At 42.9% G+C, this 17455-nt stretch overlaps 1 protein-coding gene across 1 annotated transcript; it reads right to left on the bottom strand.

Moving 5' to 3' along the window:
* Window positions 1-4527: 4527 nt before the first annotated feature.
* On the bottom strand, window positions 4528-7241 carry neurod4 (neuronal differentiation 4). Its single transcript, XM_056423285.1, has 2 exons — window positions 7046-7241; window positions 4528-6302 (listed from the first exon to the last, which is right to left on the bottom strand). The coding sequence occupies exon 2, from the start codon at window positions 6294-6296 to the stop codon at window positions 5226-5228; it is 1071 nt and encodes a 356-aa protein (XP_056279260.1). The 5' UTR covers window positions 6297-6302; window positions 7046-7241; the 3' UTR covers window positions 4528-5225.
* Between the last annotated feature and the right edge of the window lie 10214 nt (window positions 7242-17455).

Raw genomic sequence — 17455 nt, 5'->3', positions numbered from 1 at the left:
TTGCTAATGTCTCTCTAATCCGGCTTTATACACGCTTCCATTTCAATCCACTTATTTGTGTGTCTTCCTGAAAATGAACAGCATGACTTCTTTGCCATAGTGACACAGATGTGATGGATGGGCTTATCTGTGGGAATGGCATAAAACTGTTTTGATTGGATCATAACTGAGGTGGGTTTATGTTTTTCCCACCCCGGTTTTATAGCAAAAAAAAACACTATTAAAGTATTTAGAATTATTCATTAAGTTAATTATCTGCATTGCACTAGTGCACATGGATTTGGTTGTGGTCTGATCTAATTAATATACTGACAAAGGGTGCAACAATGGCTAGACTGCAGTTTTGTAATTAATGGGTTTCTACTAAACGAACTGTAAACACTGAGTGAGGCAGATGGACAAATGGACAGATGTTCCCAACAGCAAGTTTACAACCTGAGCTCTCATCAGGCCCATCTGTTGCTACTTTGGCTGGGACCGCCCTCTCCCCTCCTCCAGTGCTCCTCATCAGCCTCTCCCCGATGCTCCTCACACGGCCCTGTTCTAATCACATGACACCTGTGCTCACCCTCCTGCCTGACCACGGTTAACCCTTTGATAAACGGTGCTTAAAGCCACGGAATATTACATGTGAGCGCTACTAATTTCAACATCGGTGTTACTAATTCTCTTAACTTTTGCGAGCTTGTTCCAGTCTGACAATCTCATGGAGAAACCCAAAGTATAGTAAGTATGTACGGGAGTGTGCAAAGGTCAGGTGGGCCCAGTGAACCTGGACCAACGCCACGCGGCTGTGGCTCACACTGATGTCGTGCACAGTACCTGGGCAAAGGGACCCTGCATTTAAATACTGTTTTCAGTTTTTCCTCCACCGCTAATATTGTCTACCGTCTGGCAGTTGGGCACGCAGGCTGCTGGTTCGCTCAGATACCACGGCCCTCCTAGCTTGGATGTTTTTTGTGCCCTGTTCGAAAGGGACCCCCATCTGTCCCTCCACTCAGCCCATTGTGGTGTCCCAAAGCCCAGCAACTTCCACAATGCAGTGGGCGTGCGGGAGGGGGAGGGGGCAGGGTAAACACGACAGCATCCAGATCCCATTAGAAGCTCTTTAACTCCTCTACCCTAATGCTCTCAGAGAACTCTGGGAGAAGGACCACCCCTCATCCTCATGCACACAATGTCACCTTTTACACCCACTCCCATTGGTAATGAGTCCACAGCCGGCCCACTCCCCTCCCATGGACGTCTCCTTTCTCTCTTGTATCGGTAGAACAAGCTACCATACCATTTTTTTCTGTGCCTTATTTCACTGACCACAATAATAAAATGATCTTAAACCTCCATCGTATGTTTACAGGGGGGACGCTGGTGTGATTAATGATAGATCTTGGATATTTATTCAAAAGTTAGAGTTCATTCTTTTCCTGTCTCGCAAGCGTCTACTCCGATGTCCATTCAGAAAAAGTTAAACTCATTTTAATTGAATCACTTCCACCATTATTGACCGTGACCAACCCAATCTCTATATCTTCTCATAACACCAGCATTGCCATCTTGTATTGTTTGAGTCGGTCTTTCCCCACATCTGTCTCTCCATCCATCTCTTCAGTCTTTCTTCTACCAGCTGCTCCTCCAAGTTCAGGGCGTCTCCGTTTCGGGGTGCGCCACCTCTCAACCTGGGCCCGTATCCCTATGGTGCCCACAGAGGTGTGTGTGTGTGTGTGTGTGTGTGTGTGTGTGTGTGTGTGTGTGTGTGTGTGTGTGTGTGTGTGTCCCTGTGCGTGTGCATATGCGCACTGTTGCCCAAGAAGGGAGGGGGGATCACTGTGCCGGCCCCAGTTTAAAGGCAGAAGGATTACCGGCACACTGATTAAAGCCTTCCAGCATCCTATGGCCCCATTAATACAATCCTAATGACAATGCGTTATCCCTCTATATAGCTCCTATGGATCAGAGCCTTTTCATTTTAGTGGGAGCCACTCTTGTTTGGCCAGTGGATTAAATGTAGTGCACACATAAATTAAAATATGAGCACAAGGGAGATGGAGACAAGGCTTCAATCTGAACTTCAGAATGTTGTCTCAGAACTAGTTTGTTCTTTTGTTGTTGGTAATGCCCACAGCCAACATTTATTTACTATAATGTTATGTTGCCATTAGAGGTCATGCTATTGGCATCTACCTTTTTAATGTATATCAAGATAAAGCCACGAAGAACACAACAGTTTTGGAGTCAAGCGTTGGCGTGCTGCACCATTAATTCTGATCTCTGGGCTGATATCTGACATGACCTCACTCTCCCTCGGGAGTCAGCCACAGGTCGCGCTCCGCTGTCTGCTGTCTCAGCCAAGATGGCATGACAGCATGTGTTCCCTTCTCCTCGTGGACGAGAGCCACTTGATACACTCAATCTGTGTGTGTGGTCTGTACTGTAAAGTACATAACCACTGGATTAGTGGTTGCAATGTTTCAAATATTTATTTTCATTATTTTTATCTGAATTTATACAAATTTTCACGTTATTCAAAACATGTTGGACCTAAAATCCGGAGGTGAAAGAAATACATATAACTTCCTGAATTGTATTGAAACTGAATGTAACTCCGTCTCCATGCCCGATCTCCAGAGACTGTCCTGCATCTCTCTGTTTTGTAATCTTGTATCCAAAATTAATTTATGTGGATTATTTCTATATCCACCCACTCATGTATTTGGAAGCTGGAGGATAATCCCCCCTCTGCCCCCCCCCCCCCACCCCACACCGTTTTTTGCCACAACAAAACAGCAAAGACACAAAGAGGGTGAACGCCAGCTAACTCTGCCAGTACTTTCTCAGCGGCCAAATGTCTAGAGCTATGTGTCATTCCTCTGCCAAGGCTGACGCGCAGGAGGACGGAGGACACGCCGGTGAATGGGGAGCAAGACCTTAGTCCCCTCTTCTGCCCTCTCCTTCTCTTTCCTCTTCTCCCCCCCCCCCCCCAACACTAATTTCCTGTTCCCTCTCTCTCTCATGCTCTCACTCTCTTCTCTCTCTCCCCAAATTGGCCCAGCTGTCCGTCAGCCGCCCCCACCCCACCCTCCACCCACCCCTGCAGTTCCCCCAGCTGTCTGCCCGCCCCAAACGAGAAGCCCAACAACAATACAGGTCACAGGTCAAGAGAAAGAACAGGCTGCGTTCACAATGGACCAGTGGCGCCCAGTAAAACAATCATTCCCTTTTTCTCTTCCAGCCTTTCTCCCCTGGTGCCAGCACTGAAAAAGACAAACCTTTGGAGAGGTAGCTGAAGAGGGGGAAGTCCTCTTGGACAACAGCCTCCGAGGCACCTTCCCCTTCTTACAATTGCCTAAAGGACCACAATGATAAACACACTCGAACACACCAGCTCTTGCTCTCAGCTCTTCATCTCTACACTCTGCCACCCCGCTCTTTGTTTATCTCAAGTGCAATCATTTCCTTCAACACAATCATTGAAGTCAAAACGAAGTCTTTTGTCATAAGTTGCGTGATATAAATGTGTTAGGGACCTGGCCAGTTTGAGCTGATCTGGAAGTTGGCATCAGAATAGTATATGTAGTTAATTTACTTTTCCTTCAACTTACGCAAAAGGTTTAATGATGTGTACTTTGTACGTTGAGGTTAGATTCTTTTTTGAATAATAATGGGGAACATTTCTAGTGCATTTCTCTCTCTAGGCTATTGTGAATGAATTCTTTGACAATGAGCTCTGCCCTACGGTGTTTTGGCTTGGATGGGAAAATGGGACATGTGTGAGAGAGACCCAAAAAGCCTGTGACACATTCACCTGTTCCCCAGAGCAGTTTTCCCATGGCCCACAGCGGCGTCCTGCCTGACCTGATAGAAAGCCCAGAGAAAGCCCCTGAATGACGTCATACATGCTGCAACAGACTTATTGTCACAAAGATCTTTATTCCAGAAACGTTGTCTTCATTCTTCATTTTAGTTTGTCCATGTTTATGGTGAAAATTATTTTGGCCTCTTAAATTTCACAATTCTATTTTTAGTTTTTTTTATCGTGTTTGTATTTTGTTAAAAGTACTGAGATATTCTTACTCATGTCAACATGAGAAACATGCACTTAATCACTGCTCTTTGCATGAATTCAGTAAAACACCTGAAACTGAATGTGTGCAAAGGGAATGTTCATAAGGGACTGTGATACGTGAGCTGGTATTGAGTTATCTGTAATATGATTACAATATTTAAAACTTCATTTATTTAATTTGGATTAAATAAATTAAAACATTTAAAAATTACTCTTCTGACTTGTGGTGCCTTCAATATAGTTTGCAAGCTGCCAAGTATTCATGATACTTTAACACACGTTTAATCTGTCATGGAAACAGAGCTTTATTTTTACGGAAGTCTCACTACATTATTATTATTAAACTGGTGTAGCTGCATGTAGGTACCCTCCGCTCTATTGGGAGACGTGCACGTTCTGCTCAACTGAAATGTACTGATAACAGCATATAAGAAAACACAAGGCAAATAGTGTTACTATGGAAATAGTATATAATATAAGAATATTTATTCAATTAAGTGCGAAACAGTAAAATATTTACAACAGTACTGTATGACAAAAACTGTAACACCAAATAAACAAGTACCTGGAATACCTCAAATAAATAAATTAAATACAGGACAGCTACTAGTGACTGACAACAAAACCAAGAAAACAGTGAAACAAAAACAGTGCTGAAAAAATAAAAAAAGGACAAGACATTATCAAAATAAATATTAAATACAGATATAAATAGATGCATTGGGTTTTCTTCTGGCAAGTGTGGCCTCAGTGCACAATTTAGGTTATAACTTTTTGTTCAATTTCTTTTAATATGCAGAAATGCACTAACAAAGTCATTTTTGTTCATTCTCTACACTTGAAACATTTGTGTAATGTCGGATTTAGTCTAATAATATTTTGCCACTAACAACTGAGGGGGCAACTTCTGTCAAAATAATGAACACCAAAATGAAATAACAAATAACAAAAAATAATAAATAAAACATATAAAATGGGTGCGTGTTTGTATCAGGTAGATCGAGTTGAGGTGGTGAGTCTCTGAGCGGTCAGCGCTCTCAGAGTTCTAGACAACATAATGCAAACCATTTACCTAGACCATCGTTTTTACAGCCGTTCATTCGAGAGCAGTGCTTCATAGCAGAGTCAATCACTGGGCCTCTAAAGTGTTCAGGGTCACATTTCACATGCTGCCCATCTGAGAGGCGACCAGGTGAGAGGGAGTGAAGGGGTCAAAGGCCACGTCCAGGGGCAGCTCATAGCGGGACGCTTGAAAAAGTGGATGGCCCTGAGGCCCTGCTGGGAGGCCGCCAGTTGTGGAAGTGGGGTAATGGTGGGACGAGAGGTAGTGGGCATGGTGGCCAGGGTGGGATGAGTAGTTCCTCTCTGACTCACGGGGAGAGGGCTCCTGCTTCAGGGCAAAGCTGCCACTGATGCTCAGGGGGGGAGTGAGAGGTCCATCGTATGGTGGAGTGCCACTGCTGCACTCGTTAGGGGAGGGGTTGTCATATACAGGCCCCTTGAATCCCTTCATATGGAGGAGGTGGGAAGCCTCCAGGGAGCCATAGGGGGGGCTGGGAAGGCCTGGAGACGGGTAGCTGAGGGGATGGCTCGCCTGACCCCCAACACCACCCACCCCCGGGCCGCCACACTTATCGTCCATCTTGTTGAGCATCATTGGACTGGGTCCCAGCTGCAAGCAGCCGGCCACGAGGTTACTGGTGGGCTGGGACAGACCTTTACACATCATCTCCACAAAGCCATGACTCTCAGGGGACTGGCCATTCTCAAGCGACTCCGACAGAGCCCAGATATAGTTGCGTGCCAGCCGCAGAGTCTCGATCTTTGACAGCTTCTGCGTCTTGGAGAAGCAGGGCATCACTGTGCGCAGGCTCTCCAGGGCGTCGTTCAGCCCGTGCATGCGTGAACGTTCTCTGGCGTTGGCTTTGACTCGCCGGGTACGACACCTCTCTTGTCTTGCTTTGGTCATCTTCTTCTTCTTAGGGCCTCTCCGTTTGGGAGCCTGTTCTCCATTTGGTCCCATCTCCTGCTCCTCATCATCATCCTCCTCCTCCTCCTCCTCTTCCTCCATATCCTCACTGCCCAGTTCTGTGCAGGAGCGGATTCGTCCACCGACAGTCAGGCCATGGCTTTCCTCTCCATCCTGAGAACTGCCGTCGTCCTCCTCCAGCCAGCCGAGGGAGCTCACCAGCTCACTCACATCCCCATCTTTCCCAAATTCTTTGGTCATCATTTTGATCTGAAAAGAAACGGCACAAAATGTCAGTGTATCAACCTCAAGTGTGTGATTGATATCTTAAGGACTAAATATAAATGCAAATACGCTTTACCTAAAATGTATATGTAATGATACGATGTTGTATGGAACAGGAAGCGGTGCCTGGCGTCGTGACTGTGGCAACTCTTGTTCCATGAATAACAGAATGAACACTCAAATTCATCACTACAGATATGTACCGTCATCTGGACTCAACAGGATGTATTCACCATGAAGCTCAAAGATTAAATCAGCAACATACAAGTCAACCCACATGTTTTGTTTTGTAACATCTTGAGGAATAATGCAATAATAATGCATTAAGCCCAAAAGTTTGAAGAAATAAAAGCAATAGATAGTTTTGTTGTTTTATGTCCCCAGACAGGTGATTTGCTATTGTTTTGAAATAAAAAGCGACCCTTATTGTGCAAAAAAGTGCAAGGACAAATGACTGTAATTTATTAAATCAGAATTGCAGACAATTGTGTCTGTATTATATGCAACATAACTTAATTAGGCTGAACTTAATTAGGCTATAACACTGCAAATATAATACTTTTATTTCGGTTTATTGAAATTGACAACACATTTAGTAAATAAACTGTTGTTCTGCCACTGAGAAGACAACGTAAGTGCACACTGTATATTTAGTAACAAGATGTTGAATCATTAATAGAATCAATTTGGGAAATGTTTCTTGATGATGAACAAATTAATGAACTCACCTGTTTGTATTCACCGCTCAGTCTGTTAAAAATAAAAGAAACACCAGTCTAATAAAAAAAGATCTGCAGCTGACTGATTAGTCCAGAGAAATTGATTTTCTCTCTTTGCGCATGCACCACTGTCCCAAACTGCTCTGCTCCTCAGATAACCATGAGTGCGCGTGGAACTTTCATCTACAAATGACACGACGGGTCTGATACCCTGGCCTTTAACCGGGTAAGCCCCTCCCTCAGGGGCCCGGCCCACTCCCAACTCAGCCAAACGCGCGTGGCGGGCTCGTGGCCAGAAGTTGCATTCAGCAAATGAGTGAGGGACAGAGTGCACCCCCGCCCACCCCGCCCACCCCCCCCCCCCCCCCACCCGCCCCGCGTGCGCGTGTAGACTCTTTTATATTTGTTAGTCATTAGTTTCTGTAACACTGGGAGGTTTGGGGTCGGTGCAGAAATTATGCACAATTTGGAAAACCCTTATAGGCATCATAAATTATATCTGATCATGGAGTTTACAGAAGGCTATAACGCAAATATCCACATTCATAGCAGCCACAGATTATTTATTTAACTTCATCTCACTTTATAATCTGCCAACAATATGTAGACTACACTATGTAAAATGGTGATGAATTTGAGTTGTCACTGCACAAGTGTTTGTTTGCAAGTTTAGAAAAAAGAATAAATGAGGGACATTATTTACTCCCAGCACTTGCACTGCTATGTTCCCGCTAAACGTCATTAGCCTACATCTTCAGACTTGGATATGTGACACTAACCAAAGACAATCCCATCTACGTTTTAACCATCGTAATCGATTGTCTATCTCTTCATTAGTCGCTTGGATTAGGAATTTTCCACCTAATTAAACCGGCCTGGTCTTCCCTGAAAAGAGACGCTCTTCCATGTGCGCGTATTTAAGTGATGTTGACAGCTTCGTGTGCAGAGAGCAGGTGTGTGCGTTGTTCACCCACTTATTCAATTGTTTTCTTCCATTTTTAGCGTCATATTCTGTCCCTCAGGGCCGTCTGATTATTGAATCGATTAGATCTGTGATGGACAGACAGGTACTTTATGGTAGCCTATAGGCTCAACTGACGTTGTAAATACTGTAATTCCTTAATTGCTATGATTCATACCTTTTCAAGACGGATCATGTTAATTTTTAATACGTAGTTTATCTATTTATTCATCTCGTGTTCTCTTTTTGTTTTTTGGTTTTTGGATGATAAAAGTTGGCATGAACACTAACAATGAATACACATTGTTTTATCATGCAATCCGTAGGTCTCGAGACGACTATGCCATTGTTGATTCTACACTAATCGTTTCTCAATAATGAACATTTTCCCTATTTCTGACTTAAATACCAGGGCATAATAAACTCCCGCCTGTCCTCGTGCGTGGCGAGCTGCAGCGCAGCGGGGGTCTATTGTCATCACTGGCCATTGACAGCCGGGGTCTTGCGAGCTGCACGTGCCCCCGCATTGATACCATTGTGCGCGCCGTTGCGCACAGCTGTGTGCGAGATTTAGACTGAACTTTGCCAACTGCACTGTTGGTTCTCCGTGTTTCTGAGCGTGCAACGTATTTGCATGTCTGAGAAATAAGATGTGGTCACGTGACTAATCTGCAACATCGCGTAAAAACAGGCACTTATCCAACGATTAATTGAACAGACCCTAACAGATGGCTGGATATAGGAAGCGTGGGATGGGGGGGGGGGGGGGGCATCTGTTGCTTGGATGCTCACACGTCACCGCTTACCCGAGAGGATGTCTCGTGCTGAAACAGCATTTATCCCTCTCTAACGGCTCTAATCACTCCTGGTCAGTGCACTGGCCATACAGGCATGTGGACACAGAGAAAGAAGAGTCCTGCCGTTTGTGTGTGTGTGTGTGTGTGTGTGTGTGTGTGTGTGTGTGTGTGTGTGTGTGTGTGTGTGTGTGTGTGTGTGTGTGTGTGTGTGTGTGTGTGTGTGTGTGTGTGTGTGTGTGTGTGTGTGTGTGTGTGTCTTGCCCCAAGTGTACAGCAACAACTCTAATGTGATGTGTCTAAAGGTCCCCAGGTATATGCACCTCACAATTTCACAACACACAACACACGTACACTATACCCTTCTGTCCCATGAGTGTGAGCCTGGCCTCCACCACACCTGCAGCCTGCATAGGGAATTAGAGTCTCGCCGTCTCCCACAGTCCCCGTTGGTTTCCCCCATGACTGACTGACTGACGACAGAGAGGGAATCGAGTCCTGCTCCCATTTAAGCAGTAACACAGAAAGCGAGCCTTCTGGAAGAGGTCATGGTGGACACATCTGATCTGAACCAACTTTTTATAAGTTTGCATGATTTTAACGTGTACTCCAAAATATTTATTGAACAAATTTAGGTTTTGACAAAGTTATGCAGTTAATTACTGACTTAACATGTTCCGAACCTAGCCAATATAGGAAAAGATTCATTTTGTTTTGAGTTTATGACCCTAAAACTGGCTAAGATGAATGTTCAATTTAGGCATGAGCAGTTCAATATAAGTCTTTGACCAAAAGAGTGGGCCTACCAGTCTTACATTAGCTATTTCAGAGCTGTTGTTGCTATTAATGGGGGTAACCTCCGTCCTTCCAACAAGCGCTGCCACAAGTGAGTTGTCTCTCGCTCTGGTCCCCTGGGACTCAGAGTAGAATGGGAGGGATTTGTGTGCTGCGCTGACAGATGGGTCCTTGTTCCTGTCTTTTTCCTCATCTCTATCTCCCTCTCCCTCTTTCGCTAAAACACAGACACACTCACACACACCAAGACTGCACGAATACAATAGGAATGAAAGCTCTACACACATGCTCCCTGCACCGCTTCTGAAAGCTGAGCCCCTTGTAGTGATCATAAAAGATGGAGGGAGCGTGGATTTGCAAGAGGGCTTTGCGTGGTGAGGGGCGGGGGTCATGTGGCACGGGATGGTGAGAGGGATGACATTGTATTGTTGTCAAAACCCAAAAGAAATTGTGCGTGTCAACCATTTCCCAAGTTTTGCCTGTAATACTTTTGAGAAAAGTAGCTATGCACTTCATCTGACTTTTTAAAATAATTTTTTACATTCTGTGTGTGTGTGTGTGTGTGTGTGTGTGTGTGTAGGTGTGTGTGTGTGTGTGTTGAGAAGTCCCAGGGCTCAGTTCTCTCCATTTGCTGCTCACTGAGGTTGAATACAGCAGACTTTGCTGAGGGAGAGACTGACAACCTTCTGACTCTGCTGCACACAGGGGATCAGCAGTGGTCTGCACACATAAACACACACAGCCAGTTGTGAATCAGGATCTTTTAAAGGCAATTACATCTCTTGATGGTAACTAGTTTGTACGCTATTCTTTGTCAATTTCTCACTGCAAAACAAGTGAGATATATCTAGATAAGTCTGAATGTTGAAGGATTTTAAAAGTGAAACCTCAAGCCACATAAATCAAGATATGAATGAAAGTTTACTGTGGCCAGGTTTTCACTCTACAATATTCATCCAATGTGCACTATATCTTTACACAGGAACCTACAATATGCATGATAGTTTAAAAAAAAAAAAAAAAATCACTTGAAAAAGACATGTCTGTGAATTGGTGCCACACAGGTACTTATCTTTATCTAATTATGTTGGAATATAATCCCATGTTTTGACTTGAGACTATATACATTTTTTTGCAAATGGCTTTCATATCCATGAAACACAGATGTCGACAACTTAGAGTTGTCTGTGTGACAAAGTGAGTGTTGATAAGATCCAACAGAATCTCATCCAGGAAATATGAGCAGATTTCGGGCATTTTATTCCTCTTCCTTTGGGCTAATGGATTTGGAAAACATTCCAATTGGGCAGAAATGTAGCTACAGAATGGGAATCAGGCCTGAGGGCAATTCTCACTAAGTGGGGAGAGAGCCACGAAACAAAGGTGCCTGTGGTTTCATATTCAGGATACTTTACAACCTCCGTCCCAGGACATCAACAATGTTTTTGGGTGTGCTGTTGAGGGCCAGAAGAGGGGGAGGAGGATCCATCTGCCATGCTGCCGGTCCTCAGGGAGACGGGCATATCCCAAGGGTGTTTTGGAGAGAGAGGGGCTGAAAGGATTACACCCAACCACTAATCAACGACGGTAATCTGTGGGCCCCCGTGCAAAATCCCCGCCGATCCAAATTACAATTTGGGACAGAATAAAAAACTCAGCGTACAGGAGCAACTAACTGATGTTGTACATCTTCACAAATCCAAGGAGAAATCCAGGTGATTTTTAATTGGGAGATTCAACGGTGGAGGTGTGATTGGCAAAGAGCCATAGTGTCTCTGTGATCAGGTGCAAGTGTCCCACAAGTGGCCTCTGATTCCCAGTGAGACCATTATGCAAATACAAAAAAACTAGACAGGCCTACAACATAAATTAGTCTAACGGATAAAAGCACTTTTGTAATCAAATCTGATTCCAAAATGTTTTTCTTGCATTTTGGTGGATACGACCCCAAATAACTAAATATTAGAACTTGTTTAAACATTTCAAGAGTGTTTCACGGATGTATTTATTTTTCATTTCTTTAAAGCAATCAGAAATTGCTATTATTTGCCTGTAGTCTTGAAGATGGACGTTCAACAGCTGATTTCATGTTGTCCCAAAAAACGAAACCAGCAGAAAGGTTTGCCCTGAGCCGTCCAAAGTGTTTGAAGCAGCAGGAACCGACACAAGGTGCAGCTGTGGAACTATTGTCCTGACAGGTCTTTCCATTTAATAAAAGAATAGCAGGGAATCAAGTTGCCACTAGTTTTATGATCCCTTGTCAGTATGGTTTTGATGTCTGGGGTCTGGATCTAGTGGTGGGTTTAAAGCTCCACAGGACTATAGAAGATGCTGCCTAATGATGGTGCCAGTCCTCCAGGGCATAGGGAACTGGAGCATCCTGGCCTGCACCACCTCTACCTCCTGCAGTATGCCCATTGGCTCGGCAGCCTCTAAGCCGCCTATCCCCATAGCCTCATTGTTTAGTGGGCCCAGCACTGTCAATATTAAGCCTGGCTAATGTGATCTAGAGGCAGCTGGAGCAGCCCCGATTATTACCATGACACAGCCGACTGAGGGGTGTAATATCATTAAAAATAAATCAGGTGGTTTGGAGATTTGCTGTAGCATGGAAGACTTTGAATGACATTAAAGTGGGAGAACTGCCATCATTTCATTAGTCAGTTGGGCACCTCAGAGGATCTGTTGAAACATTTCCTTTGAGTTAAAGTAATTTAATTTGCTTTCACAACAATACACACACAATTACAGAAAAGGGAAAACGGTGTTGGTAATGTTTCCAACTAAGTGTCTAATAATTAAAAAATAAATGTCAGTCATGTTAAGAACTATGAAGACATCTGGATCGGATAATATTTTTAAATTTACTTATTATGTTATGCTATATTGTAGGTCATCTATTTGAATGCAGACCTTTCGGATATTCCCTTTGTTATTATTAGCCTATTGTGGTGGATTATTGTTGCAAATGATGAGGAACACGTGAGGTACTGCTAATCTTCTTAAACTGCTTTCCACTGAGCTGTCTGCTCGGCAGACTCATCAGCAATCAGCTGACAATAGGCTGCGAGCTGACAGAATCTATTAACATTTCCAAAGTAAAATATGAAAAGCTATAAGTTAGCTTCGTTTCATGTTCTGTGGATAAGGTTGACTTTGTGGGCGGTTTCCTCATGTTGCAGGTTCGATCCGCTGCTAAAGCGCCAGGAGTGCCGTTGGTCTCGCAGCAAGGGTCTTATGTCGCTATTGTTTTGACGCTCGACCCACATAAACGGTCATTTCAAGGGCCATTGAGCGCGCGATGGATTGTTCCCAAAATCAACTGAGGAGTGGGTGGCATTGATTATTGGAGGAACGGGAAGAGTGACGCCAGAAGTTGTAAATCTGTTCTCTCTCCAGTGAAATTCAATCATTTAACATCGAGCCAGTGCGTCACTCTTAGCCAAACGGACTAGATCCTTTTACTTCAGCTAAAAGTGGCAGGCTATAATATAGGCAGCTTGAATTAGGCATATGGTTCTAGGGAAATAAAAATAACAGATGGAAAAATGATTTTGCAGAATGGCCCATATGTATTCATTATGTAGGTTATATTATATTATATTATTATAATCGATACTTACTACTTTATGTGTTTCTTATCATTTGCATTATTTATCTGAATTTGTAAAGTATTGCTGTCAAATAAACGTACTGGAGTAAAACGTATTTCCCTATGAAATGTGCAAAAGTATAAACTCGCAGGAAATATAAATACTCAAGTAAAGTGCAAGTACCTCAAAAGTACTTAAATAAATGTATCGCCTTCAACCACTGGATGGACACACAGACAGCGAGATCGAGATACAATTCATCATCATCATCAACATCATCATCATCATCATCGTTATTATCGTAAACATACTTTCGTAAATGCTGTTGTATCAACCATGCATGAAGTAGACCCACGACTGAATTAAAGAACAGATTTTTTTTGTATTTGTTGGAGTTGACGAGTTGAAGCCAGAAGCAGCGCGTGGTCGTGTCTTCATGTTGTGTAACACTGACATCTAGTGGCACGACTCTGAACTGCTGTCTCCCTTTGGCTGTCTCGTGCTGTACATAGGTACTGTGCAGTGGTTCTGGTTTTATAGTACTGCTGCATTAATGTGTCTGTTATATTTGATTGCTTATACGGTTGTGGTAAATTTTACTATTTGTAAATAAAAAATATAATAAAATCTAGTTGAGATCAGAATGTATGACTCTCTTGACTCATATCTTCACATGCCTGAACATAGACAATATGACAAAGCCTATAGTCTATGTTCTCACTCACACACACACACACATTTCTGACCCAAATAAAAGCATGGGTTCAGAGTCATACACCTGAGCCTATACTTTATATTTATATATATATATATATATATATATAGATATAGATATAGATACAAAATATAAAATAAAATAAACAAATAAATGAAATCTTTCATCTACTCCTATAAGCACTTGCTCTTCTCCATGTCCACCTCTGCCTCGTCCAACTGCCAGTCCCTGAGCATCATCGCCTTCATCAACCTGCTTCTCTCCTCCCCTCTCCACAGCTCCACGGGATATGCACAACTGACACACTTTAGTCATAGCTTGATACCTCCTGCCAGCAGCCAAACCAGGAGCTGGTGCAGAGATTCGAAGTGTTTGGCTGCCCAGGACGTCAGGAATGGCTTCGAAAGGAGAATCCTCGATTAAGAAGTCTCCTTCACCAGTGACCCAACCCAGACTGGGTCCTCCTTACCCCTGCTTACCTTTGGCTCTTGCAGATCCAAAACCGGCTCGAGAGCAGAAACCGAGGATGCTGCGTCCTTCGGATTCACCATTTGACCCCACTGCTTTGGAGGTGAGTGGAGTATACATCTTTTTGTGACAAAGCTAATGTGGAGCATTCATAAAGTAGGACTATATTTAGATGAGCCATGTACTATTCATCTCATCTCTGATTTCATGTCCAGTGCAAGATGCTAAATCAATATAGAAATTTGTTTGCCATTACGTTCTGTTTATGCTGATTGGTTGCCAAGTGGCTATATACGATACTGATGCTGATAAACTGTCAGCATCAATCTGGAATGAGACTAATAATCTAAGCTAAGCAAAGAAATGGGGCACTGGAAGTGAGCATGTCATGCAGTCTGTGGCCTCCTTTGGGAGAAAGAGGCTGTGTTCTGCCACCGTGTGTTCTATTTCTTTCATCAAGAAGGAGATTCAAACCAATGATGGGGACCGACACACCTATTAATATTATCAGTATTACAAGAGGCAAAATAACAAGACACCATCTTTTATTCAAAACTCAAAGTGAGAACATTTTTATTTGACACAGAGGTTTTATTTGACACATTTTTCAAAGCTAGAAACTGTCTGCAAGGAGAATGGACCTCCCTTCTGTATTTTGACTGAAATAACAGTTTGTGAGATATTTAATTCAAATCAATTCAGTTTATTTTATATAGCCAGGCCTCCTCTTATATAGGAGGCCGGCCCTCCAGCAAGAGACTTCAGACCCAGCCAGGTCCAATGGACCCTATGAGACGTAAAGTCACAAACACTCCGGAGAGGAAACAGAGTTAGTAATGTGCGATGGAGAACTCCGTGACTAACATTGGTGGTCATCGAGGCTTCATCACTTACGAATACAAATTGAGATCGATCTGATAAATAGGACTTAAACCAACTTAGTGCGGTACCCGAAATGCCAATCGACTGATCCAGTCTCTGGAACAGGATGTTACATTACATGTCATTTAGCTGACGCTTTTATCCAAAGCGACTTACAAACCTGTTACATTCATACACTGTAGACACAGCTACAGGGAGCAATTCAGGGTCAAGTGTCTTGCTCAAGGACACATCGACTAGGGCGGGGATTGAACCTCCAACCCCTTGATTGAAAGACGCACCTGCTAACCACTGACCCATAGTCTCCCTATGTCATGGTCAAGGTCAATAGTGTCGAACGCAGCAAAACAAGTACAGAGATGAGTCCTTAATCTGATGCAATTAAGAGGCCATTTGTAAGTGTCACCAGTGCTGTCTCGATGCTGTGGTGTTTTCTAAATCCTGACTGAAACTCCTCAAATAAACTATTATGATGGAGAAAGTCACACAACTGGTTTGCGACCACTTTCTCAAGGATCTTGGAGAGGAAGGGGAGGTTAGAGATCGGTCTGTAGTTAGCCAACACCTCTGGATCCAGAGTGGGCTTCTTCAGGAGCGGTTTAATGACAGCTACTTTGAAGGAATGTGGTACGTGGCCTGTTAGCAGAGACACATTGATAATATCTAATAGAGAGCTGCCAATTAAAGGCAAAACGTCTTTAAGCAGCCTCGTCGGGATGGGGTCAAAGAGACAAGTAGAAGGTTTAGAAGTAGAAACCGTTGAAGATAATTGGTCAATGTTAATGGGAGAAAAAACATTCAAATATACACCAGGGCATACAGCGGTTTCCAAGGCCACTCCAATGAAGGACAGATTGACACTGGTTGAGGGCAAGAGATTATCTTGCCTCTAGTTAGTTGAAGAAGTTTATGAAGTCATGAAGTCATATACTGATACAACATAACCGACCAGAGGCACTTTGTTTACTGTCCTATGACAGATATAGTACAGTGTCATTTACTTTGTAGTGACATGTGTTGACTGTTAATGTTATACAACACATAAGGCAATAAGGAATTGAGAAAAGGCAATGTGATTATTTAGAAACGGTGTCATATACTCTGGAAATTAAGTACATATTAAATTGCTATATTTAATTATTATTAAAATATAAAATATCACTAAATATATAGGAATTTAGTAAATTGTGTAAGTACCTTGACGAAATAACTCCTGTTAACATTACATAAGTCTAAGCTATTGGTGCTCTCAAGTCAAAGGCAGGGATAGATCAATCAGACAAAACATGAATGTAAAAATGTGTCAAAGTAACTCAAACTACACTGATGCCCACATTAGACTTTGTGTTAATGTACTTTATCTGTGTTCGTGCTTTAGCTTTGCTGTCATTCTCTCGTGCTTTAAGTGGTGCAATGTGTTGCTGTTACTACACACTTTTAAGGAGCGAGGCTGTCCCATTTAGCCTGCCAGGATATGTGGGCCATGTAAAGACATCCCTCTCTGCTCACAGTGGGACCACGGACAAGACAATAGGCCAGAGTTCCTTCTGTGCAAACAGGGTGCTTTAGCTATGCTGCTAAGAGTCATCCAGTGCAACCATGCATTCATTTACCCATCAAAGGCAAACGCACACCACAAAGGAAGAAAGATTCTTTAAAACATCTTTAAAATAATGTCTTAATCAGAACACATATCACTTAACATAGGGTCCATTGACCTCACTGCCTACTGTGTAATGTTAAGGGCAGGCTGCTGAAATGAAAATGACTGTATATTAAACCCATCTGAGATAAAATACTGTCCTTGGAATGATCATTTAAGTCTGATATGGTTTTTCAACAAAAACAGTGAACCTCGATAACAGTTCTCAATGCAGAACCCATGAATATGCACTAGACAATTGCGATTAAAAGAGTTTAACTACTCGCCACATGATGTGTCCTACTTCACTGATTTAATGATCTAGTTCACCTTGTATGTGCATTGGATAATTTAAATGTCCTATTCAAAATAGTTGTGATGCCACAAAATCTTACATTCCTTTTAAGGTGAGCGCAATAACCAAAGCAACACATATAAATGAATGGAGGGGGGATTTACGTATTTAAATGAATGCATTATTAATGTAAAAACAGTATGATCATAATAGGTGACTTAATGCATTCTTGTAAATGGAGTAAAAAATGAGTAAACTCGGCTCTTACATTTAA

The sequence above is a fragment of the Pseudoliparis swirei genome, chromosome 9 (assembly GCF_029220125.1).
Source record: "Pseudoliparis swirei isolate HS2019 ecotype Mariana Trench chromosome 9, NWPU_hadal_v1, whole genome shotgun sequence".
Taxonomy (NCBI): domain Eukaryota; kingdom Metazoa; phylum Chordata; class Actinopteri; order Perciformes; family Liparidae; genus Pseudoliparis; species Pseudoliparis swirei.
This window is presented reverse-complemented; position numbering and strand designations above follow the sequence as displayed.

Excerpts from the sequence above, each read along its gene's own strand:
- neurod4 (XM_056423285.1), bottom strand. The coding sequence starts at position 6,296 with ATGATGACCAAAGAATTTGGGAAAGATGGGGATGTGAGTGAGCTGGTG.